The 25554-nt window shown below is 52.3% G+C and overlaps 1 protein-coding gene and 1 long non-coding RNA gene across 8 annotated transcripts in view; one reads left to right on the plus strand and one right to left on the minus strand.

The window, feature by feature from the left end:
• SLCO2B1 (solute carrier organic anion transporter family member 2B1) overlaps nucleotides 1-25554 on the minus strand; it is a 48850-nt gene that overhangs the window by 656 nt on the left and 22640 nt on the right. For 6 of the 7 annotated variants that reach the window (XM_045038724.1, XM_006936923.5, XM_019811813.3 and 3 more), the window contains 7 exons: nucleotides 18018-18120; nucleotides 13979-14336; nucleotides 10927-11092; nucleotides 6314-6477; nucleotides 4808-4872; nucleotides 4363-4483; nucleotides 1424-3282 (listed from right to left, as the gene is read on the minus strand). In XM_045038724.1, the coding sequence (XP_044894659.1) occupies nucleotides 3099-3282; nucleotides 4363-4483; nucleotides 4808-4872; nucleotides 6314-6477; nucleotides 10927-11092; nucleotides 13979-14336; nucleotides 18018-18120 (1161 nt within the window). In that variant the 3' untranslated portion in view covers nucleotides 1424-3098. Of the gene's footprint in view, nucleotides 1-1423; nucleotides 3283-4362; nucleotides 4484-4807; nucleotides 4873-6313; nucleotides 6478-10926; nucleotides 11093-13978; nucleotides 14337-18017; nucleotides 18121-25554 lie in introns of those variants that run through there. The other variant, XM_045038723.1, reaches the window with a different exon arrangement.
• LOC109491961 lies at nucleotides 8323-21419 on the plus strand. The gene is made up of 4 exons (XR_006586295.1): nucleotides 8323-8551; nucleotides 13738-13833; nucleotides 18283-18450; nucleotides 20308-21419. It is a non-coding gene; the product is annotated as an uncharacterized LOC109491961 (long non-coding RNA).

Consider the following 25554-nt stretch of genomic DNA (forward strand, 5'->3'; position numbering starts at 1 on the left):
AGGCATCAAGATGTTCGTTCTGGTCCCAGGAGAAACTGCTAGATTTTACCACCAGTTGACACGAGCATGGAGACTTTAATGACTTCTCCCAACTTCCAATGGCAGGGTGAGAAGAAAGTGAGCTCACAGATGCAATAGCTTGTGGCTCCTCATTGGCCAGAGGCCATAAGAGCATGGCTCCCTGGAATCCATCAGTCCCTGGGAACCCCTCCAGCCCTGACCTGTTCCACCCCTGGCTCTCAGCCCCATGTCTATCTTGCGATGACTCCTGGAGTCTCCTCGCCCTGACCAGCCTGGGAGATTTTAAACACAAGGACCTCATTTTCTCCTTCAAAGCTGAGCTTGACCCAGAGGCAGATTCAGCATGAAGCTAATGCTGCTTGAGTATCTGGGTCTCTCTCTAGGCCCAGGAAGGGGCCTCTGCAATGTGTTCAGGTTGTCATATCCTTGGGAAATCTGCAAAAGTAAGATGCTTTAACCACAAGCAGTTAAGATTGCTAGTTCCTTTTACTCCAGCTACTTGTGTCCCAGTTTCTCTTTATGTGAGGTGGTTGGAGGGGCCATGGGCATTTCTGGGATCTGGCTAAGGGGCAGTTGAATTGGGGATCACCTTAATTTGGGCTCATTGGGATATATTTATGTGATTCTCAGTCCCCTCTGTATATAGATAAATCATTGCTAGCTACCTCTGTATAGAGAATGGCCTCTAAGAATCTTCCTCCTCACTGTCCAACTCAGCATTGTGACATCAAGGTATCATATCCAGAGGTCATCTCATAGCATGAATGTGTTTTATGCTACCTGACCCTGGAAGTACATGGGCACTAGAGAGGAAACAGGTTTGCAGTGACAGAACCAGAAGCGAGGCTGCAGAAATTCCTTCCAATCGTCAGGGGGGAGAATGTATTTTAGAGGTGTGCACGAGAGTTAGTAAAAAGTATGCTATTTTCCTGAATTGTGTGATGTATTTTTTTGACTTCTTTTCTCATTATTTTCAAAGAGGTAAATTTTCACTCTTTCTTACCAATGTGTGTTCTTTTTTCTTTTAAAGAGGGCTCCCCAAAGTTTATAAGCTTCAATTCACACAAAACCCTGGCTTCACCATTTATGTTCTGTCTGATCTTGGCAAGTTGCTTAATTTTTCTGAACTGTTTCCTTTTCTGTAAAACGTGAATGACAATTTGGACAGGTGAAGCCTCACAAACTTCATGACCTGATCCCATTTCTGAAACCATGACTAGAGGAAGTAACCCAGTCAAATGAAAATTAGACCAGAATATACAGACAGGGAAAGATGTCATATATAAGAAATAATAGTGAATTATGAATCCAGTAAAACTTAAATCTAAATAGCTGGAAGTAATGTGGTTGTTGCAAACTCTAATGCAGTTTGTAAGAAAGGAATTTTGTAATAGAAGAGACATTATGCAAGAACAAATTTAATAATAAGCTGTATCTATAACTCCAAATTATTTCTGCAAAACCTGGGAAAAGGAATATAAAACGTAAACAGCCTCCTCTTGTTGGAGGAGAATTTGAAATTCTTGGCAATTGATAACAGGCTCAGATAGATGTTAAACATTTAAAGATACCAGCCAATAGAATCAAAATGGGAGTGAGAACTTCTGTACCTTCCCCTTCCTCTTTCACATGGGAGAGCCTCAAAGCCCTGCCACAGGGAGATGCTCAGAGGGTCAGAGCTGCATTGCCCTCCTGCCCCCCGCCTGCCTCCCAGCTTCTCCCCTGCCTCCAGCACAGGGCTTGGGAAGCTGCTGCTGACAGATCTGCCTCTTGCCTCCCAAGCAGCAGGTCCCAGCCAGGTCAGGTATGTGGTGGCAACAGAATGGGCTGGAGTAGATGGGGGAAACTCTCTCCCCCTCTCAGGGAGATAACCAGGCCAGATAAGACTAGCCATAAAACAAGACAAGGCCACTGAAGATAAGGACCAGTTGGTTCAGACACAAGCATTCCACAGACCCGCTCATTACATAGAGCCTGACATTAACAAGTCCCAGCGTTCTAGGCCTGGGCCTTACAAAGAACAGGTGCTTACACCAACTCAGGCATCACAGAGAACCAGATGTTACCCCCAAAACATGGTTATCACAGAACCAGGCGTCTATACAGCCCCAGGCCACAAAGAGTCAGGCACCAGGAAGGAAATGGTGAAATTAGGATCTAGTCACAAAAGTAACAGTGACTTTGGTGGGCCCTGCTCAGAGTGAAATCTTGGCAATGCATAAGTACCAGTGAATGTGTGCAGAGTGTGTTTGGTCTTTGAAGTCAGAAAATGCCCAAGTGTGGGACCTGGGTCTCCCTCCCCACTGGAGCCCTTAAGGCAGAGACTAGGCCACACCCAGACTGTGGTTCCCTGAGGGCAAGGACTGGGACTTCCTGAGTCCAGAGAGCGAGCCTCCACCTCAGCTAAACTCCCCAGGGGCCCTCACACCAGGTTTGCTGGAGACCCCAATCAGCCTGGATGTCCTGTGAGGCCAGCTCCCTCCCTAGTAGGTCCCGCTCAGAGTTCAGGGCTCTGCCTCCAGGGGGCGCCAAATGGACACTTCTTGACGGAGGCTGTCCTGGCCCCACCTCCAGGCTGAGTGGGGCTGGAGATGAGACTTGAGTCCATACTGACCACACAGATGGTCATAGCTGGAAAAGGCCAGAAAGCTGGCAAGTCCATTTCCACCTGACAGAGGTGGTGGCTGAGGCCCAGAGAGGGTACTCCCGGTGAGTGGCAAAGCTAGGCTAGGACCAGGTGTGCAGGGCAGCCTGGCCTACTGTTGTCTACTTCTCTATCTTAGGACCTGGGAGAAAGATATGCAGTCCTTCCACCAGGAAAGCCTGGTCAGGTCAGCCTGTCTGGCTGGGGGAGGAAGGGGGAAGACCATCTTGCATTAGAAGTGGCCAACACACCAAACCCCTAGAGAACTCTTTGGTTCAGATGAGTCACAAAAGCCCAGAGAGGGTCAAACTTGCCCAAAGTCACATAGCAAGTTAGCAGAGGAGTCTGAATTGGAAAACGGGGTTCCTGACACCCAATATTGGGCAAAGAGCCCAGAGGAGGTATTCCCAGTGGTGGCCACTCTGGGACCAGCTCACGGTCTGAATTCCTCAGGCTTCTTTTCTGGCCCTGACACTAATGGCTGCTGTTGCTGTAGGCCAGGGATGGATACGGTGACCTGGGTCCTCTCCTCTTTGTCCTGCTGCCTTAGGATGGCCAAAATCAAGGCAAAGCAGGCCAGGGAGCCTGTCTTGAAGAAGAACTGGAGGCCGACAAACCTGGAAAAGAGCAAGGGACCTGTCAACTCAGGACCTCCCTTGTCTAGGGCTTGGATGGCCTTGGCCTAGGGCAGAGTAGGGTCAGCAATCATCACCCATTGTGTGATCAGAGACATTGAGGCCTTGTGGGTGGAAAAGAGGCTTCCAGCCCCAGGGCAATGGACCCTATCACCATGGCCTTGGTTGGGGAGATGGGGAAGCCCCTGGAATTAGCCCCTTCCCTGGAAAAGGGGGAGATGCTCTGCAGAAGGAGTCCTGAACAGGGAGGCAGAAGCCTGGGCATCCTCCCTGCCCTGTCCCCAGCTGGCTTATAGCCTGGGACAGTCCTCTCTGTCTAAGGGCTCAGGGGGCCTGATAGTTGCAACTTGGGATCACCCCACCTGCCACAAGAGGATTCCCTCTCCACTCTTTCCCTAACTCACCAAAGCTCTTATTTGATCTTTCTTCCTATAGAATGGGCACTAGTCAGTCCCAGCCCACAGGAGCCATGCCCTCCTCAGAGCTGGAAGTGACCAACTCCCTGCTCCCAGCCCTGTTAGCGAGTCCCCTTCAACCGCCTATCCCATCCCAGCAGCTCTCTGCCTTCAGGTTTCTTTGGGTTCCCCATTGCACAGATGGGAAGACTGAGTTCCAGAAAAGACAGGTCTCCCAATGAAAGAGACAGAGCTGGGCTGGATCCCAAGCCTCCTGTGTCCTAAATTGGCCTTCTCCCAACCCCACCTCAACTCCCCATCTTTCTCACAGCTGGGCTGCTCCCCTGATCCTCCCCCACGGTCCGCCACGGTGACACATGTTCCTGCACAGACCATAGTTAGACCATTTGGGTTCGAGGCCCAGCTTTGCCTGTTATCAGTTGTGTGCCCTTGGGCTGCTTTAATGGGTCACTTTCCTCATCCAGAAGAGTGGGGGGACAGTGGCTAGCTCACAGGACTGGTGAACTCAGTACTGGATATAGCACCTGCTGCCTAGCAGGGGGATATCGATGGGCCTCTCGTCCCTGCTGCTGTCCCACCTGAGACCCCAAGAGTATTTCCGGCAGCCTCCCCATGGGGCCCCTGGCACCCCCACCTCAGGTCTCACCGGTTTCGGAGCAGGTCATGGTCATAGTAGCGACAAACGGCCCGCCGCCCACAGCTCTGGGCCCAGTACACACAGGTGGTGTCGATGGCGCTGCCGTGGATCACTGGGCTGGGCATCCAGGCTGGAGGAGGACATGCTCAGGGGACAACAGGCCTGGCACCCTGCATTACCCAACCCCCTACTCCCTGGCATATGCAGCCCCCCCAGAGCCACTGGGGCCTCTTGTCCCATAAGTCTTTGGCCCTTAAGCCCACCCCTCACCCTGATGTGAGATGCTGCCTCCCTGGACGGCCCTCTAGCTGCTTGCACACCCACCTCCAGGGTACCAGGTCCAGTTTGCCCAATGGGCCTGTGAACTCTAAGGTCAGGACCTGGGTCCCACTCATCCCTGTGCCACAGGCCCAGCACACAGTGGGTGTCTAAGGGTCCCAGGAAGGTTCTTTACCCAAAACTCTCAGGAGCATGAACTGGATCCCCACAGCCAGTGTCTTGTCTTCTTTCTTCACTCCCCTAAGAAGCAGAAACACGGTGACATGAGGATTGAGAGGGTCTCAGCCCTCAAGGGGCTCTCACCATCCCCTGCTCTCTCACCACCCAGGGGCCAGCCTTCCCCCAGTCTGAAGGTCTGTGGGTTTGGGGTTGGGTGGGCTCAGGTTCCATACTCCATTTCCCTTCAACCTGTCGAGCCCAGCGCCCATGTTCCAGGCACCCCCACTGGCCATCAGGGTCCTGTGTTGGCCTCCCTGTGTTCCTGGCCACAGACACCTCCCCTCTCCCTACCCCTGGGCCCACCAGATTCCCCTCTCCTCCTACACTTGGCAAAACCTGAAGTTAGGTAGCCAGACATGGCTTCCAACTTCCCCAAGTGCCGGGAAGCCCCAGCCTAGTTTGCCCCGGAAATCACTGGCTCCTCCTTCGTAGTAATACCAGCAGCTGGTGTTTTGGGAGTGCTTCCTATGAGCTCATTTTGTACTGCAACCCCCGCCTCACCCCCATGAGGTCGTTTATGCCATCAGGCCCATTTTACAGATAAGGAAACTGATGAATGTTTAGACAGGTTGACTTGGCCAAGACCCCACAGCTGGTGGGCGTCAGGGGGTCAGAATCTGTGAGCACACCGCCTGCAGTAACTTCTGCCTTGCCCGGGCATCTGATTCCTCTACCTTCTCTCTTTTGGCCAGGCTGCTTTACAGATCTACATGTCTTGTCGTGTTTATGAGGGTCTCCATCCCCCTTCTAATTTTCTAGAAAACAGATGGGGAACCAAAATAATGCCAACATGATGAAAATTTAGAATTGTCTTGCTCTGAGGTCCCCTTATTCCAGCCCCCACCCTAGGAATGCTGACTTTGGCCTTAGGTAACAATTTGTCAGTCCCAGCAGGCACCCTCAGGACAAAGGCCAGAAAGAACCTGAACCAAGAAGCAGTGCTCTGCGTGGGCTGGGTCCACAGTGGACACACAAGTGCTTACTGACTCGAAGGCTCATGAGCCACAACTTACAGGGCTTGGTTTTCTGGGTGTACCTCCTGTGGCCCACTCATCACAGGTAGGGTGGGGGCGGGGAGTCGGGGGACACTCCACTTTCTCCTTGCTGTGACTGGGTGGCCAGGGCAGGGCCTTAGGTGTGGCCTCCCGTCCCCTGAGGCAAGTGAGGACCTGGGCTCTGGTGCTGGCACCAGTACTATTCCGCCCAGCGGCTGTGATAAGACCTGGGGCTGACACCTGACTCTCTCTGAGCCTCGGTTTTCCTATCTGTAAATGGGGAGGAAACTTCACTTTAGCAGGTTGCCGTGAGGACGAAGATGGGGCAGCGAGATCCTGGCCTGTTGCGGGGGGCCCAGCACACCCGAGTGGCCTCCTTCTTGGAACCCCTCCCTCAGGATTCCTTGTCCTGCCTAGGGTTAAGGACTTCTTGGTATCCACCAGGTGTGGCCTGCCCCTGCTTTCACCTTAGGATGAGCATGAAGGAGGGTGTGTGGGTGAGACTGGCCAGTGCCGCACCCAGGCTGACCAGGAACATGAAGGGCAGCACCAGGTGGCTGCAGGCGGAGTCGCAGGAGCCCGCGGGCACAGGGCCTCCCCCTACCACGCAGCTGCAGTTGTCGTAGAAAACCTAGGGTGGGGAGGGGGCAGAGAAAAGCCTTTAGGAGCCTCCAAGGGCAAACAGCTGGCCCAGGCCCCAGAAGGCCCCAGAAGGCCCCAGAAGGCCCCAGAAGGCCCCAAGGGCACAGAGCCAGCTGGGGTGGAGCTGGCTGGAGGCTGGGATTTCTGACCCCTGCAGCCAAGCACGACCCTGGACACGCATGGTTCACACACACATGGGCTGAGGCTGCCGGGAGAGGGAAGTGGTGAACAGAAAAGAGAGAGGGGCCTGGAAGAGCATCAGCCCCACCACACCACACTCACACATTCACACACGCTCACATACACCCACACTCACACAATCATACACATACACACCACACACTGTCTCTCCCACACACCACAGTCCCACAACATACACTCACACACCCAGCCACACACATACATCCACACTCACCCAGTCACATACACACACGCACACATACACATGTGCACACACACTCTCTTTCTTTCACCTGGTAATGCCAGAGTGTTCCAAATTCCCGACTGGCTGCACAAGGAATCAAAGTAACAGAGTGTTTTGGGGAAGGAACTCGGATTTTCCAGCTCAGGGTTCCTCCTCCAGGGCACTGGGTTCCAGACTAGACTCTCAAGAAAATGGAGATTTCTTCTCTCCAAAAGGATGGAGAGATGCAGGCAGCACAGTGGGCACCCTGGCTCAGCACGTGAAGGGCAAGGAAGGCTTCTTGGAAGAGGGGCGTTGGATTTGGGTCTTGAGGAATGAATAGGAGTTTTCCGAGAGGAAAACTGAAATGAGCAGAGGGAAGGTCAAATGCAAAATCCCACGAAAGTGGAAGGAAAGAACCTAGCAAATCTTTCAGTGAGCCTGGAGCAGAGCGTGCACGCGGGAGAGGGCAGAGGGGAGGCGCTCCAGGATTGCGTTGGGAAGACTTGGTGAACAGCTTGGGACACAAAAGAGGAACCTGGACTGCTGTTTCCAGAAACACAGTGCACCAGCACCCTGCCAATCATACTGCCAACAACTTAAAATGCTGGATGAAGTATTGAAAACGTCCTGAGTGCATCCATGAGCTGGCAGAAAGTGAAAAACTCGGGTTAGTACTAAGAGCCTGGAATCCAGGGAGGTGAGCAGAATCCAGAAATAAGCTTTGGCCGCGATATGTTTGTGGAACTTGTACTAGGGAGTACAGCTTTCTGAGGTCTGGGGGCTTCAGGGCCAGAGGATAAATCTTAGCCCTCCCTCCTGCCAGGGTGAAGTCTATCAGGAGACCCCCAGAAAACTGGGACCCCTCCAGAGGCTGAGGTCCGAGTAAAAGCTGACTCCTTTTCAGACTGTAAGGAATGGCCCCTAGGCTGGCCCAAGGGTGTGTCTGACTGTAGCCCAAATTCCCACCCCCTACCGTGGCCTGGAAAACTTCCAGCCTAGGATTCTTTCAGAAGTGGTCTAGACTGCCAGTGCCCTCAGGCGCCTCACAGGAGCAAAGCAAGCCAGGAAGCCTGGGCTTCTCTTCCCCATAGATCAGAGTTTCTGACCGGGTGCCCCAGGGACCCTCGGCCTCTGCTCGGAGACAGGTGTGCAGGGATGGGTCCCATCAGCCTTCGAGGGGGTCTGGCCGGCCTGGGGCAGCCTCTCACCTCCAACCCTGGCGGCCTCAGACACTTCCCATTGTGGAAAGGGTTGGGAGGCCCTGAGCTGGACCCTGGGAGCCTTGGGAAGATTGTAAGCTTGGAAGGGACAAGACCTGACAGTACAAAAGCTGCTCTGGCCCCTGGGAGGGGACGGCCCGGGGAGGGGGAGGGTGGGGGGCGCGAAGACAGGCCAAGATGCCCAACGTGGAGAGAGTGGTAGGGAGGCAGGAGGAGGGGGCGGAGAATACAGAAAAGGGTTTTGATTTGAGAGATATTTAATAGATAAAATTAGGGCAAGGCAAAATGAGGAAGAGAGAGACCTGGGATTCAGGCTTGGGTAACTGGGTGCTCTTTCCATTGCCTCGCAGAGCGCCTGCACACGCTAAGGCTGAGCGCACACCATTTGGACCTTTGCCTACAGGCTAAGCAGCCCACCCGGTTCAATGGAAGGACAGGTAAGGAGAGAAATATGCGAAGGCAAGATTACCGGAAGAGAAATCACCTGCCCCCGTGCCTTTTCTGGGGAGCAGAAGATTGCAGGGGTGGACACAAAGTGAGAGGCCTTTCTCTTGGGGTTTTCCCAGCCCTCGTTCACATTCATCTAATTCTGGCAGGAAGTTCTTCCTATGGATGACTTCAGTCTCTCCAGCTGCCTCTGATTCTCACTCCCCAGGGGGATTCAGCCTTAGCCCCCTGAGCCCCAGATCCCACCAAGCACCCACCTCTTTTCATCTTTCTCCTGGTCCTTTACGTGTTCGTAAACGGTTACTGAGTGCAGCCATGCTGGGCGCTGACTGACGCAGCCCTGAGCCCATGAGCTCACCATCGACCTGGAGAGGCAGGCCAGAGACTATTCCAGGCCAGGCCGACAGTTCCTGATGCTGACCAGGGCCCAGCTGCACCTTCCCCCCAATACTATACCCAGACACAACCTCTGAGGATGCTCTGGGGAGGGGGCTGGGCTGAGAGGCCAGAACCCTGGGTTTTAATCCCAGCTCTGGCACTAAGTCTTTGGGCAATGCCGAATCCTTCCCTGGGCCTCCATTTCTCATCTGTATAATGGACATAGCAGGAGTGTGTATCACCAAGTGCTTAAAATGTCCCAGCCACTAGGCACGCTAAGTGCTTTTCGTAGGTTATGTCAATATGGCTCTTCACTTGCTATTCAATGAATTCAGCTGAGCCAAGCATTTGGCACAGTGGCTAGTATACAGTGGGTACTCATTATGATCACCTACATTTTATAGAGCAGGAAACTGAGGCACAGATCAAATAATTTGCCTAAGGTAACAGAGCCAGTTATAGGTAGAATAGGGATTTGAACTGGGTGGCCTGGCCTTAGTGCTCAGGGGCCCATATCCACAAACGTTTACTGTTCTCTTGGGGATCTTGCCTCAGCTGGCAGGGCCTGGGGTCCTCTGGAAGGGTCTTAGGGAGATCAAACCCGGCAAGAACAGTGAGTGCTAAGGAGGCCCAAGGCCTGGGATTATGATTATTGCAAATACGGTTTGGTTTGCACAGCCCAGGTGGCTCCTGTTGGTTCTGAAACCCCATTGACCAGGTGCTTTACTCTGCACTAGCTGTGGGGTCCAGGTCTCTCTACTTGGAGGAACGTTGGGCTTAGATGCTGATACCCAGCAGGATGCAAAGGCAGGGGTTCCGCATGACAAAGGTGGGGAGCCCTGGAGAGAGGGACATGGTGTCCTAATGACCAGCCTGACACTGTACCCACCCCCCCCCAGCATCTCCCCCCCCCCCACATACACACATGTTAATCTACAGCCTGGGGGCCTGAGGAAGGCTGATATTATCCTCATTTGTCATTAGGGGGGACTGAGGAGAAAGGGAAAGAGGAGTGGCTAGTCTCGGTGACCTTTTTAAGGTTCACAGAGTGCACGCTGCTGATTATTCTGCCCTCTCTTCCCTGCTGGGAGTCCCTTGAGGGTAAGGCCTCTTGCCTCTGGGTCTTCAGTCCCCAGCACAGGGCCTGGCACAGAGGAGGGATTCTGCGAAGGTTTGTTGACTGACTTGTTGACCGACCGGGCTCACTGTGCCAGCCTCCCCACCGTCTCCCTGTCTCCTAGCCTGCACTCTGCTCACCTTCCTCCACACTGTGGTCTCAAGTGTGATCAGACACAGATCGGACCCTGTCACTTGCCTGCTTAAAACCTACCCAAGGCTCCCCATCACTCTCTTGATACGGTCCCTACTGGTGGCCTGGCATTCAAGGTTCTTCTTTGCCTGGGCCTCGCTTTCCCTCTTTGAAACCTTATGCTTCTGCTCCAACAAGTTCTTTGCAGTTTCTTGAAACGCTGTGTGCGTGTGCCATGTGCACGTGCTCGCTCTCAGACTCTGCTTCTGCTGCTCCCCCTGCCTGGAAAGCCCTTTCTTAGTTTGCTCACTCATCCTTGAAGATCCAGCTCAAAGGCCACTTCCCAGAAAGCCTTCCAGGACCCTTCCAGGCAGGATGTATCTTCTTCTATCCTTGTCTGTACTTGTGGGGACCCTTTTTCCTGCCTACCACCAGCCCTGGGATTCCTGACTTGTTTCCTTTTGCCTCTCCCCTGCACAGACAGCTGGAGCCAGATCTGGTTCACCCCTGTGCTCTGGGGCCTGGCCCATGGCTGGGCCCAGACTGGAGATAAAAGTTTATTGTGAGAATAATGTTCTACATCGGCCAACAGAAGGAGACAGACTGGCCAACAGGTAGACAGACGGAAAAGCCACAGAATGAGAATGTTCAAAGATGGAGAGTGTGATGGGTGCACAAAGACAGGGAGGGGCGGAGAGCCCCAGGGAGGCAGAGGAAGCCGTCAGAGGCCGGACCCACCTGGCTTTTGTCCAGAGCCTCCTGGACCACCCGGCTTGTGCAGCCTGCCTGGCAGGGTGTGAGGTACTCCACATGGGTGCTGGGGTCGCAGATAGGGTTAAAGTCGTCCAATGGACAAGAGCAATTCCCTCTGCAGGCTGGAAACTGTTCTAGTCCAGGCAAGTTGCTGGGGGGAGAGAAAGCCGGCAGAATTAGCCTGGCTTCCTGGCCGCCTCACCCCTGCAGCCCAGCTCCCCACCCCAAGAGCAATGCCCACATGTTTCAACTCCAGGCAGAGATTTGTTCACTGTCAGGGCTGTTCCGTGAAGGTGCAGTGGTGGGCACCTTGCAATGGAGATGTGCAAGCAGGGAGATGAACTAGAAGCTGCGGGAGGCCTCCCAATGGGAGAAGCAGGGAGCACAGTCGGATGGAGGCCTCTGAGACCCCTTCTAGCCCCAACACCCTACAAGCCTTTGAATTTTTGCAAGCATCTCCACTCTTCAGTGGCCCTTCTTTAGGGAACACAAGATAAACTCATCCCAGAATTTAGTCTCAGGTGAAAAGTGCTTTTTTCTTGATGAGCTGGATTGCTTCCTCTTCTTAGAAAATTCGAGTTATGTGTGTTGGGACCAGTCAGGGCACCTGACTAGCTGCAGGATCACTGACCTGTCCCTGCCTCTCACTGGGCCTCAGTGTCTCCCTTAGCTCAGCTGGGGACCCCCTCCCATCGCCATCCTGTAGTTTCACAACCTCTCAGCTCACATCACTACCCTGTTCACTGTGGCTACTGCAGGACTTAGTCCCGCCAATTCCCTCTGGAGGGCCTGCCCCCAAGTCCCAGGAGTGCCCCCACTCTAGTCAGCTGGGGCAAGATGGGGTGGACAGGGGCAGGAGATCAGAAGAGAGGATGAGTCCAAGGGGTAAGTCACCCTGGGAGAGGTGCAGAGGGGGCCCCTGGGACTCAGAATGTGACCTGACTTCATAACTAAGAGGGAGAAAACCTGCCAGGGAGCCTATGGCCAGGCTACAGAGGAGGCCAGAGTGGCCAGCTGAGGGTCCTGTGGACTTAGGGTGGGTATGGACAGAGTGGCAGGCCTGGCCAGCTTTGTGCCATCCCGGTTCCCTGGAGAAGAGGCCCAGCAGGGGCAGGGGAAGTGAGTAGGACAACTGTTGAGTCAGCCAGCCTGTAGCCAGAGTTGGGAGTGGGGTGGGAGAGCATAGGGACAGAGGTGAGTTCTACTCCTTCTCCTTCCCTCAGAGGAGTCTCCCTCCAACAGTGTGTGGGGGGGGGGTGGAGATCATCTCTCCCTCCTTTTCTGCCAGGCAGGGGAGGGAATGGGCTGGCACTGCTGGAACTGAGGCTGCACCAGGGGACTCCATCCAGGGGCAGACCCTCATCAGGAAGGCCGAGTGGATGAGAGCTGGGGGCTCTTCCTCGGCCCCTTGCTCCTGTGGGGAGAGCCCTGGCGTCAGGCTCGGCCCCTCCCAGCTGGACAGCCCTGGGTGGGTGACTTCACCTCTCTGAGCCTCTCTATCCTCATCTGTGAAATGGGGATAATGGTAGGACCCATCTCAGAGATCCTGTGAAGATTCAATGAGACAGAATATGGGAAGAACTGGGCAGGACGCTGGGAGCACGGGAGACCCTCAGTTCTTGGCGGCTGTAAGTATCATTAGTTGGACTGGAATATGAGAAATTCTCCTTAATTTGCTCAGTTTGTCCCAAAAGGCTTCTTCAATGAATTAGAGCCCAAAGCTCAGTTGAGTGAATTGCACAAAGAGGAGAACACAGTGAGATGAGATGTCAGAGTCAAGGTGAGAGGCAGAAGGGAAGGGAAATTGGCATGTGTGCTAGGTGACTTTTTCCATTTCCTTTTTGCAAAACTGGTGCTAAAACATCCATTTGCTCTTTACTCTACAAATCATTTAAAGGCTCTGGCTCGCTCCTCAAACAGGGGACTTCAGAGGGCCTGGCTAAACCTCCACCAGCCATGCCTTGAACAAGGGCTCTGCAGACAGGAGGCAGCAGAGTTGCCTCAATGGGAAAAGAAGGGAGAAGGAAGGAGGGGAAGGGAAAGGGAGATGGGGGAGAGGTTTTATTGTGGGACCAGGGACAGAGGGAAGAGCTGAGCATTTCTGGGCCCTGAGCTGTGCCTCCTGCAGGTGGGGAGAGCTGGCATGTGGGTGGAGAGAGGAAGTGCCCAGAGAGAGGTGGGCACGGAGACAGCTGGGGAATTCTAGCTGCATCTTGGGCCAGCCTGAGCCTGGAGCAGTTCCTGGGAAAAGTGAAATCATTCTGAAGAGGCAGCAATGTATCTTCCAACATCCTCTCGAAGACAGACCCCACTGGGAGAGGGCATTTACCTGAGGCAGGGTGGGGGGACAAAGAGATGGAGAAGGGAGATAGGCATCAGAGGCTTTCCTCCTGGTACTGCCCAGATGTGGAAAAAGAACTCTATAAAGGTTTAAGGTCGTGGGACAACAGAATTTTAGTTGCCAGGCTCTAAAAACCCCAAATCTTTGAGGTCTGTAAGCCAAATCTTTCCTAGAGCTTAAGCCCCTTCTGCAGCATCCATGATAGATGGCTTCCAGCCCTCTGCTCACCCCCTCTCTCTATACTCCTGCCTCCCCTCCCCCAGGGATGGAGAGTATGCAGGCTCCCAGGCCAGCCTTTCTTCTGGCCAGAAACAAAGTGTTCCTCAGGCTGAGCTGGGTCCTGCTCTCTGACGTGGCCTCTGTCTCACCTCCCCTTGGCTCACAGGGCTTGGCCACTCTGGAGATGCCATCCCCACGAGTGGCTTTGCCCTGCCTTGGCTTCCATCTTTCCGCAGACCCAAACTGCCCTGTCTGTGATGTTCCCTGCCCCTTCTAGTGATGTCTGACACCTTCACCGGAGACCCGGAGACAGAAGTCCCACTGCTCTGAAGGTAGGTGGGGAGGGGAGGAGAAGGTGCTGGTGGAAAGTGAGATTTGAGGTAGACGGGTCCCCTAATTCATCTGGCCTTGTCTTGGCCCCCTCCCTGACACGTCTCCCCGCCTGCTTAATGCTCACGCGCTCTCGCACACACTCACCCAGGCTCGTGGGTGATGCCTGCAATCCGGTGGGTAGGGCAGCCCATGAAAAAGAGGGGCAGGCTGAGAAGTAGGCAGAACAGCGCCCCCAGCAGGCAGAGGGCTCCACAGCGCATGGGGCCCAGGTGGAGGCGCTTGACCAGCACGCCCCCCACCACGATGCCTATAATGGCCGATGGGATGGTGAGGCCGCCTATGAGCAGGTTGGCGTAGGACGCTGTGACGGAAAACTGGCGCTCCAGGAACTTGGGCAAGAAGGTGGCCATGCCTGCCACCATGGATGACATGCACACCTGAGACAGGACCACCAGCAGGAAGATGGGGTGGCGCAGGGTCCGCAGCAGCACCCTGGGGAACACTGTTGGGGAAGCGGGGAGAAGGTCAGAGTGGGCAGGCCAGCCATTCTTTCATTTCTGTCCCATCCTGCCCTGTTCAGTTTAGACAGATCTATTCCTTCCATCCCATCTCATTTAATTCTACTGCATTCGCTTCTATCCCATTACAATGGACTCCTGTCCATTTAATTCTCTTCTGCTTTTGAAACTCAGTTTCATTACATTCCATTGAGTTAGATTGCACACTATTTAATCATGCTTCTTTCCGTTTGATTCTATCCAAACTTTGATTCCATGTAGTTCCATTTGATTCTAGTTCATTCATCTCATCCCACCTCATTCCATTTCTACCCATTCACATCGTAGTTTTCCCACTTAGTCCTTTTCATCCTGTCCTGCTCTAGCTCTTTCCACGCCAACCTGGCCCTTCGTCTTCCCTCTGGTGTCCCCAGCACAAAACAGAAATAGTTTATATTTCTCCATAGCACTTTACCTAACATACCACATGTTTCACTCACTCAGCCATCTTCTAGTCGCTCCACTAGAATATAAACTTCTTTTAGAGCAGGGGGGATTTTTGACTGTTATGTTAATTGCTGAATCTCCAGAGCCTGGGGCATAGCAGACGCTCAATAAATATTTATGGAATAAATGAGGGAATGAACAAATGGACAAACAGGCCCATATATGATCAACTATCAAGATGTTGGAGCAGGACCAAGACCTCCAGAGAAGGTGAACACTGAGCAGGCTCAGTGCTGGGTGGCTTCTCAAGGCAGGACAGGGGTAGGGCCTGAAGAATGGGTCTGAAGGAAAAGGAATCCCTATAGGGACGCAGCAGGGACAAAGGCACGGAGAAAGGCATAGAAGTGACGGGTCTGGCTTTGACGACCTCCCCGGTCTCCTTTTAGCTCCTAAACTGATGTCCAGCATACAGGTTTCCTCACTGCAGATCTGCTAACCCAAAGGGCATGTAACATAGGGTAAGTCTGAAAGAGCTTCGGGGCCTTCATCAGCTGGGGCAGCCAGGGTGACAGCCAAGAATGCTTCCTGTTCTAACATGCGCAACTCTCTCTCCACTAACATCAAAAGAGAAAAGACGTGTTTCTGCCTGCAGGAGGGGAGGTGGAAGTTAACTGGAGGCGTAGGGGAGAGAGGAGGAAAGGCCTTTCCAAGATCAGAGGAGCAAACCACCTGGCAGTCAGGACTGGTAGGGAAAGACAGCCATGAGGCTCTTCTGGGCCAAGTGGGGGGTCCCTTTTGTTCCTGCAGTGGCAGGACCAGGGCCTCTGTCACTTGAGATCTCTATCTGTCCTTAGAGCATGGCCAGAGCCCAGTCAGCTGGCCCTCTGGCCCTCTGGCCCTCTGGGCCAGGCCAGGAACTGTTTCCTTAGGTGCCAGAAAATAAAGACAAATAGTCTAGGCAGGGTGGGTAGGAGCTGGGGCTGTGGAATCCCCCTTCCTTGTCCCAGGCCTGCTTCCTGTCCTGAGTCCCTGCCACGCAGCGCATTCAGCCAGCACTTGGAATGAGAAGGTATCATATGTGCCTTTACCCCAGACAGCTGCTCTGGCCTCCTTCCCTCCCATGAGCTACCCTGGCCAGGACTGGCCTCATTGTACAGACGGGTACCATAGAACTCACCCAAGTTCCCCTAGAGGGGCTGGGCCATGGTCAGGAGTTTCCAGAGGTTTCCTAACTCCAAATGTAAAGGTCATTCTGTCTGCTATTACCTCCCCTGCCTCTCCCACATTCCTGTGCCCCTCTGGTTGCCTGACTCCAGAGGTCTGTCTCCTTGTTTCTATCCCATTCTCCTGTGCTAATCATTGCAGTGCACTTTGTACCCATCCTCTATCTCTCTTCAACATCTTCAGCCTATCCCTAGAACAGATGGAAAATTCCTAGAGGCAGGGCTATGCCTTTCACTTAGATAGGGATACCTAAAGGGGAACTCCAGGGGCACCTCCATTAGGTAGCTACCTCCCTTAGCTTAGTACAGTGTCTCCTCTATCACATAAGCTAGGGCTTCTCCCCATTCAGAGACCATGTCTTTCTTATCAGACAGGAGCCTCTCACAGCTCAGAAGCCAGGTCTTCCCTCACTTTAGGGACTATGTTTCTTCCATTTGTCAAGGGCCTCCCTTAACTCAACAATAGTATCTCTCCCATCAGACAGGGGCCTCCTCCAGCACAGAGGCCACCTCTCCTCCATTAGACAAAGCATTTTCTCCCTCCATTCAGGGTCTATGTATCCTCCATTAGACAGCACCCCCCCCCCCCGCCCCCCAGCACAGAGATTGTGTCTCTCTCATTGAATAGGATCTCTCCCAGCACAGGGACTATGTTTCCCCCAGACAAGGACCTTCTCTAACTCAGGGACTGTTTTCCCCTAAGAGTTTAGGCCTCCTGCAGCTAAGGGCCATGATTCCTCCTCCCTCTGGCTCCCCCATTGTCCCATGTGGTCAAGGCCAAACCTCAGGTCATGATGATCTCCCCAGAACTCAGCAGTAAAGCTCAGAAGTCAAGCTTGCTGACCAACTTCAGGGCCTATGGCTAGCCCTGCCTCAGTCTCCTCTAGGCTCGTGGAGAAGCTGAAACAGCCAGAGACTATCTGCCCAGGACACCCGCTCCAGGATCCAATTTCAGTGATTGGCCTCAGCTTCCCTCTGGGCAGAAGCCAAAGCAGTGATTAATAAACTCTCCTATGGAGAGTGTGCTGGGGCCTTCCAGCAGCTGTGGGTGATCTGAGGTTAGGAAGTCAAAGCCCCTCCTGTCTCTAGGTCCAGCCCCCTCCCACCCCCCCACCCCCCCCCGCCCACATTCCCTGGGGATACTGAAGAACTGGGGGCTGGATTACTGGCATCCCAACAACAAGTCTTAGGACACACTTCCAAGAATTGGGCCTAATTTACTTCCTGTTTCAAAAGTCCTCAGTGGGGGCAGGGATGGGTGTTGAAGCAAACCCTGTGGTTATCACCTTCCTAAACCATAGGCAGCCACCTTACTGTCCCAGGACATGGTCAGAATAATAGCAATAGGGCACGGGTGGTAATCGAAATAATAATTGCACCTTATATAAGTAAAGTTGTTTTTTTTTTTATATTATACAAAAGGCTTTCCATTCATCACCCCATTTGCTTCTCCTAATAGTCCTTGAGAGAAGCAGAGCAAGGATTATTGGCCCTGAGGGTTCAGAGAGCTGAGAGGAGGGAGAGCCAGGCTTGTTGGGGGAAGGAGAGGAGTAGCACTTGAGCTTGACCTAGAGGGACAAGGGAGATTTTGATAGATAGCAATAAAAACTGATGTTCCAGGGGTGCCTGGGTGGCGCAGTCGGTTGAGCGTCCGACTTCAGCCAGGTCACGATCTCGCGGTCCGTGAGTTCGAGCCCCGCGTCGGGCTCTGGGCTGATGGCTCAGAGCCTGGAGCCTGCTTCCGAGTCTGTGTCTCCCTCTCTCTCTGCCCCTCCCCCGTTCATGCTCTGTCTCTCTCTGTCCCAAAAATAAATAAACGTTGAAAAAAAAATTTAAAAACTGATGTTCCAGCCAGAGGGGATCATATAAGCAAAGACTTACAGGAGCGTATGGTGCTCATGAGGGGCCTGTAGGTGTGAAAGATAAATCAAGAAGGGCAGGAAGGGGCTGGATCCCGTGCAGCCTCAAATGCCCCTCTGGTCCCCCTTCCCCATATCCTGGCCTGAGCTCTCTTACCTTTGATAAACTGGATCACAGTCAGGTCTGGTGCAATCTGGACTAGGCCATCCTGCTTCTCTAGAGGTTCCCGCAGACTCTGCTCAGAGGGAGAATCTTCACCCTGGAAGACACACAACCCAGGCAGTCAGCTGGATGCCAGACATTCTGCCCAGATATGCCTGTGGGTGCGGAAACACTCTGAAAGAGAAGAGGGTATGGGGCTGTCACCTCATCGGGAGCAATAGGGGCCAGCAGTGTTCCATTTGTTCTTGGCTCCGAACAGGCCAGAATGGATTGTTGCTGATGCCTGCTGGCTGGGGGTGAGACCTCTCTGGTGCCTCAACACCCTGTAAGACCTCAGGACCTTTGCTTCACCTTGGTGGGGGAACCCTAAGAAAGGCTGAAGTTGAGTGTCTTGCTAATCCAGCAAGATGGGCATTCAGAGTAGAAGGTAAGTTGATTTGAAGAGAAAATAACGATCTTACATATACATGTACGTCCAAGTCAAACCTTGTTCAGGGTCTCTCCTCTGCTGGGCTCTGAGCTCTGCAAGACCTCAGGGATCATCTTTATCTTATTCTCTGTTGAAACCTTGGTGCCTAGCATAGGGCCTGAGGTAAAATAGTGGGCATCTGATAAATATCCATGAAAAGAAGAAACGCAACAGACGTCTCTAACAGGCAATGGGTGTGGCCAATGCTGGCCTCTTGGAAGAAAAATGAGATCAAAAGGAGATGCTAATGTGATGCAGGCAAGCTTGTACACTGCTCAGAAGTGGGTTCAGTTTGGTTCGGAATAGGGCAAAACGTCCACACTGAGTACCCCAGGGGCCTAGCAGAATGGGGGTTCCAGGATATGCCAGGCCACCAGTATGTGGGCTCCTGCTCCATCCTCCCTGGGACCTGCAAAGGAAGGGGTCTTACACTTCACACCTGAGCAAAGAAGCTGCGAAGTGAGGTAACTTGCTCAACATTGCACAGAACTATGATCTGAGCTCAAGCTGACCTGAGTAGAAAACTCATGCTTTATCCACTAAGCCCTGTGAGTTGGAGGCCCTGATGCAAGACGGGCAGAATTGGGAGGCACCTTTGTGGTGTTATGTGGAGGAACCTGAGAGCCCACACTTTGGGTCTTACCCACTCTGGGTAAGTTACCGGGGGTCTGTTATTCATTTATACCTTCGAGTTGTGCTGACACAGCAGCCACCGGCCATGTGTGGTCACTGAGCACCAGGATTGTGTCTTGTCCAAACTGAGATGTGCCATGAATACCAAATACAGGTTGCATTTCAAAGACTTCGTATGAAAAAGATGGGAAAATACCTCATCATTAGTTTTTTTTCATATTTATGATGTGCTAAAATGAGAATATTTTAGATATAGTGGGTTAACTTAATTATTAAAATTAATGTCTTTAACTTTCGAATGTGCTGCCAGAACATTTAGAATTACATATGTGGTTCACATAATATTTCTTTTGGACACACTGTCTTCAAGAAAATCAGGGAATCTCCTTACGCCTTTCTTAGTCCTAGCTAAGCTATGGAGGGCGGTGCAGGAAGGTCCTGGGACCCCAGGGAGAGGTACTAGGCCTGGGGTACTTCCCAGAAACAGAAGCAGGAGGGGCTAAGGTAAACTATTAACTTCCCAGCATTTCTTATCAGGGATGGAAGGACAGGCTCGACCTTTGGACAGGCAGAACCTTGTGAGTTCCTTGTTTTCATGTAAACAGTGAAGTCAACCACAGTGTCTGCATGTACAACCCTATATGGTCTACCCAGCACTTTCACATCCACTGTGTCATCTGATTCCCGTAGCAGTCTGGTGAAGGGGTTATTACCGCACCTATTTCACAGAAAAGGAAACTGAGGCCCCAGAAAGGGAAGTGTCACTTAGGGAGCAATGGGCAGAGCAGGTTCTCAAGTGTGGGTCCTATAGTACCACACTGTCTCATGCTGTGAAAAAGAGCATGGGGTTTGGAGACAAGAGGGGAGGGGCAGACCTTCAGGAGCTGGCAGGCCAGGGAAGGCATCCAGGAGAAGTGAGGTTTGAGATTTGTGGACTGGAAGGAAGAGGTTATTTGAAGCAAGGGCATAGTCTAGCAGGAGTGTGGCTGGGGGAAGGGGTCTATCAGTGCAGAAAGTGATGGGGAAGCCATCCTGACTATGGGTAAGAGTTGCTGGGGCAGGAGCTGGGCGGTTGGGAGGGCCATGCTAAGGGACTTTACTTGGGCCTTATCTGGTAGGTACTGGGAACACTGACCTAGCTCCAGTCCTGTGTTCTCCACAAGTTCCTGCCTCTCTCTCCAGATCTGTTCGGAGGACTCCTGACTAAGAGCCAGCTCCTGAAACCGAAAGCCTTGTGATTTGGAGTTGGACACATCTGGTTGTGGTTTGCCCAGGTCAGCAGGCCTGCGCTAGTGAGCTGGTTAGAACTTCCCCTCTCGGGGCCGTGTGTTGACTGCTGCAAGCCTGCGGGACACCGGACACCATGTGTGGTCCCCCACATGAAAGGACCCTGTCTGCCGGGCCTCCAGGGAGTCATCCTCAAAGGAAGCTGGGTTCCGGGAAAGCTCTATGTGGAGCTGTGACCCCACGGAGCCACGCTGACCCTGGCAGGTGATGCCCTCAGCTTCCATCACAGGTGGCCATGGCAAGTGGCCACAGGGAATGGGGTTATCTGCTACCTGTTGCGGGAGGGAGGTCGTGTTTCTAGCAGAGTGCCTAGAGATCCGAGCTTCACAGAAGATTGTGACATGCTTCGGGCTTTCTCGTATTGAGATCCGTGCAACAGGCCATGCCTCTCTTTTCCCTTTGACTACCAGAAAGCTCAGAACCAAATAAGTGGTTCAGTTATAACAATTGACTTCATCTTTGTGGTCCATGCTCCTATGTTTCTCTCTCTCATTCTGACAAACTTTTGCTGCTGTTTCTATTTTCCCGCTTCTTGGTCTCGGCTGAGTGATTCAGCCCAGGTCCTGCCATGCTCTTCCTGGGTCTGAATCCCAGCTCCACCATTCACTAGCCATGTGGTCGGGTTATTTAATCTTTCTGTAACTCGGCACCTCAGGTGTTAAATGGGGGTAATAGCTGCATCTACTTCATGGGTGGATTACAAGGATTAAATGAGATAATACATACCAAGGGCTTAGAACAATGCATGGTACAGAGTAGGCAATAGATGTCAGCCTAATTCCCCACTCTTTTATTAGCGCTGTACGTGAATTTGGTGTGAGCTGTAAGAAGAATATTAGGGAAAAAAAAGATAATTTTTCCATTATTTTTCAAAACTCTAAAGAGCTGGCTGGAGCAGAGAAAGATACTAAGAACAAGCATTTCTGGTTGTCAGGCATTGAACAACCCACTTCACACTTTGTTTCATTCTTACAAAACCCCCAAGATGTGAACGTTGTGATTATACCCATTTTATGGATTTCAGAATTATAAGTGCAGAGGCAGGATTCATACCCAGGCTGGTTTGGTACAGACACCACATGTCTAACTCCTGTTGCTGGCCTCCCGCTAGGCCGGCGCTCAGACACCTCAGGCACCAAGGAAACTCTTGGGCCAGATCAGCTTCCAGTCAGCTCTCTTCTTTAGCCTCAGTCTCCTCGGCAGTCAAACGGAGGTACTGGACTAGATCGGTGTTTTGAAAACTGGGTTTTTAGCAGCAAAACCCTTTCCCCAGTTGAAACCTCACTCCAAAGACTGGTATCAAAACACATAAAAGTAGAATCTGTCTGATTGAAGTGTGTGTGTGCACGCGCGTGCATGTGCACGTGTGTGTTCAGGGAGGTGGAAGGCCCTTAGTTCTACTGCGGACACCTCTCTTCAATCTCCATATGGTGGCACCCTTGGGGTTCTCCCTATGGTGGCACCTTTGGGGTTCTGTTGAAACCACTCAAGCAGGTCACCCCAAAGTGCCTTCCAGCCCCAGTGTTTGAGGAAGCTCTGATCTACACCAGGCCATGAAGGGGGGAGGACTCACGTTAGCCCTTTGGGGCCAAGGCCTGGCCTTATATAGACTGGTGCAAGGTGGGGTGGTACTGGTCCAGCTCTGGGAACAACCTTGACCCTCTCTGGGCCTGAATCCCTCCATCTGTAAGATAGAGTGGGGGTTGAACTGGATGATCACACAAGACCGTCTACTTTAGAGAGTTGAGGAGGGGTGGGGGTGGGGTAGTCACAAGGCCTGGGTTGCTAGGGACATGAGCCAGCCTAGGCTGCTGGCAGTTACTGCAAGGGAGAGGTACCAGGCATAAGAGAGACACAAGTCACCTTGGACCTCACAGGGGCTGTAAAAGGAGCACAAAGTCCAAAGGGAACAGAAGCCTCCTAGCTGGCCGTAAGTCCTAGGCTTTAAGGGCCATTGCCACTGCCCACTCCTGTCCCCATCCTTGACCATTCTCCCAAAGAAGCACATCAGGTTAACAATTGGGAGGAAACAGATTTCACAGACTCCTAGACTCATAGGCCCAAATTGTAACCATGTAGAAATATGAATTTTTGGAGTCACAGACCATATGAGGCATAGAATCTTAGAATAATAGAACACAAGTACTTGAGAATCTTTACTAGAAATACAAAATTTAGAACTTTATAATATTAGAATCCCAGACTCTGAGAGACAGCCTAGAATGACAGACATGGAGACTCCTGGGAAATTGGAACCGAGAGAAGGTGACAGAAGCCAGCGGTGCTCAGAGGCTGGGCAGGGACAGGGGATCTCGAAGGATGAGGCCTTTGTCAGCCCCTTGCCTAGACCCAAGGGTAGGCACTAAGAGGGACCTGAGGGTATGGAGGGCAAAGGAGTGTTGCTGATTGAATGGGGTCCTAATGGGACTGGATGACCTGCTGGCCCCTGAGAGGCCATTTCTACTCCACAGGCTCTAGAGAGCCATCTTCCAGGAGTCCTGGGGCTTGACTTAGAGACTGTCTGGTTATAGACAGGGTCACTGTGGCTTGCAGAAAGGTAAGACCTGCCCTGGTTCACTTTGAGAAGGATGTCTGGTAGCCACCAGGAGGCCACAGACACATGGGCAGAATCAAAGGCAGGAAAGCAGAGCTTTTGCCCCTTCACGTCCGTGTAGCCTCCCCCACCTACCATCTTATAGTCTTCTCTGTGGAGACTGTTCATGCTCCCCTCCCTGTAGGCAGAGAACTCTAAGCACCGACCCTGGAGAAACCTGAGCTGTCAGTCAGTCATCCCCCTGTCTGAGTCTGGCCTTCCTTCATTACCTGAGAGCTTCTTGGGGCAGAGGCTGTGGACGGCACCCTTTTCTCCCACAGGGAAAGGGCTCATGTACTGCTCCAGAGATAGGGAGCCATTTAGAGAAGACGTCCTTGAATCTGGTAAACCCTTGTCCAATCTTCTGCCCGTTTTAGAGATAAGGAGACTGAGGTCAGAGACCTTCGCCGGGTCACACGACCCTTATATTACATACCATCACACCACCTTTAAAAACTGCATTTACTATAGGAGGATATTTAGGGGACCCCTGAGCCTGGGAGAAGATGCTTGAAGGGATGTGAGAAATAGCCTCCCTTCACTTTCCCCCCTGCCTGTTCCCGCTCTCTACAGAAGCTACACTTCCCATGTCTGCGGGCCTGGACTTTCTGGCTGCCAGTTCTGCCTAATTGGGCCCTTCCTCTTCGTCCATCTACCTCCTCTTCAGTGGCCTGAGTGGGCTGGGCCAGTCTGAGTAACTGCGAGCGGAGCTGGCCAAGGCAGCTTCAAGGAGGCGGGGGAACAATTCCTCCCACATCAATATTTATTGCCTGAGAGCTGCTGGAAGCAGATCATCATGTTCTCAGCCTTCGGTTCTTTTTTAAGAACCTCTCACCCCCTTCCTTCCTCACTCCCCATCCCCAATGTGCTGACAGAATGAATCCAGACAGCCAGACAGGTTCACAGCCGGGGAGCCAGGGTTTCAAAGCATCACAGAGATGCAGCTCTTAAAACCCAAATCCCTGCATCACAGCAGCTTCAACTCCAAAAACTGTGCCTTCTTAGACTTCGAGGCACACAGAATATTGCTCCAGGAATCCAACCTCAGTGTCTTCCATGACAGAACAGAATGGGGAAGTGACTGGCTCAAGGTCACACAACTGACACATGCCTCACCCTTGCTTCTCCCACAGATGCCACCCCATGGCTCAAGTGGTTATTCTCTGCTCAGATTTAAGGCCCAACTTGGAGACTGCCCATAACCAAAAACCCAGGTTCTTCTCTTTCTCTATGACTACCCCTACTTCTAAGAACTCACCTCCAAGTTCTAGGAATCCTTACCTCGTTCAAATTCTGGCCTGAGCTAGGCAGAACCAGTAAGTGCCATCTGTGATTTCAAGCTGTCTTCTTCCCGTGATACTGGTCCCTCTGCAGGGCCTGCCTTCCCCTGCTTCTGAGCCCAGCATCAGCCCAGCCCTGCACTATCCTGGATGCCCCATAGCAAAGCAGCATCGGGGCCCAAGCTGTCTCCCTCCTGGGAGGCTCCTGGACTCCTCCCTTTGGCCTGCCTCACTGCCAATGCACCGGTTCCCACCTGGACCGCAGCCATGGCTGCTGCATCAGTCTCCCCACCCCCAGCCATGCCCACACACTTCCTCTGTCCCTTTCTCAGCTTAGAACCTAGTGATAGAGCCACGGGACCCCTGTTTACCCTCCTTTCAGGGCTGCCTGCTGCTCTGGAAGCTGGCAGGCAAGGCCTTTCCTGTTCTGGCCCCTATTGGCTGTTCTAATATCAATTCTCGTTGGTGTTCCATGTATATACCCTCTGATCCAGTGGTGGTGGTGAGGGTGGTGCTGGTGGGGGCAGAGGGAGATGGGTCATGAGGGCCATAGAACAGCCAAGTTTGGGGTCAGACAGACTTGGGCTTAAATTCTAGCCTTTCTAGGTGAAGACATTTTCAGCCCTCTCTCCAAGGCCCAAACTTTCTTGCCCACATCACAGCAAGCATATTCAAATGCACCGACCTGCCTCATGAAATAGAATTATTCTTGTTGCAAAATATTCAACAGTCTTTTTTACAAATCATCTCTTTGAAATTAGAACTACTTAGCAACAAATAATTTATGATTGTGATTTCTCCACAATTACTAATAAGAAATATATAAACATAAATAAGCAAATATATATGTGTGGTGTGTATATATATATATATATATATATATATATATATACTTGACACAGAGCTCCTAAAACTCTTGTAAATAAGAGTGCTTAGGAGAATCTTCTAATACTTATTCATTGACCCCAATTCCTGACATGGAGCCCTAAGATCTGTATAATTTCCTAAGTGCTGGGAGCATCTATCACCAAGCTCCTAAATCCCTTGGAATTTCCTGGATGAGAGGAACATCTTTTGTTCTAATGAGATGACTCTCAGTGGGCTCCTGGATGGGAAGTGGTCACCAGAAAGACCAAACCATGATTATAAGCTTAGAACTTTCAGGCCCTCCACCCCCACCCCTAATTCTTCAGGGAGGGGAGAGGGGCTGGTAATGGAGTTAAGGACAATCATGTCTATATGGAGAAAGCCCCCACAAAATCCTAATAG

The sequence above is a fragment of the Felis catus genome, chromosome D1 (genome assembly GCF_018350175.1).
Source record: "Felis catus isolate Fca126 chromosome D1, F.catus_Fca126_mat1.0, whole genome shotgun sequence".
Taxonomy (NCBI): domain Eukaryota; kingdom Metazoa; phylum Chordata; class Mammalia; order Carnivora; family Felidae; genus Felis; species Felis catus.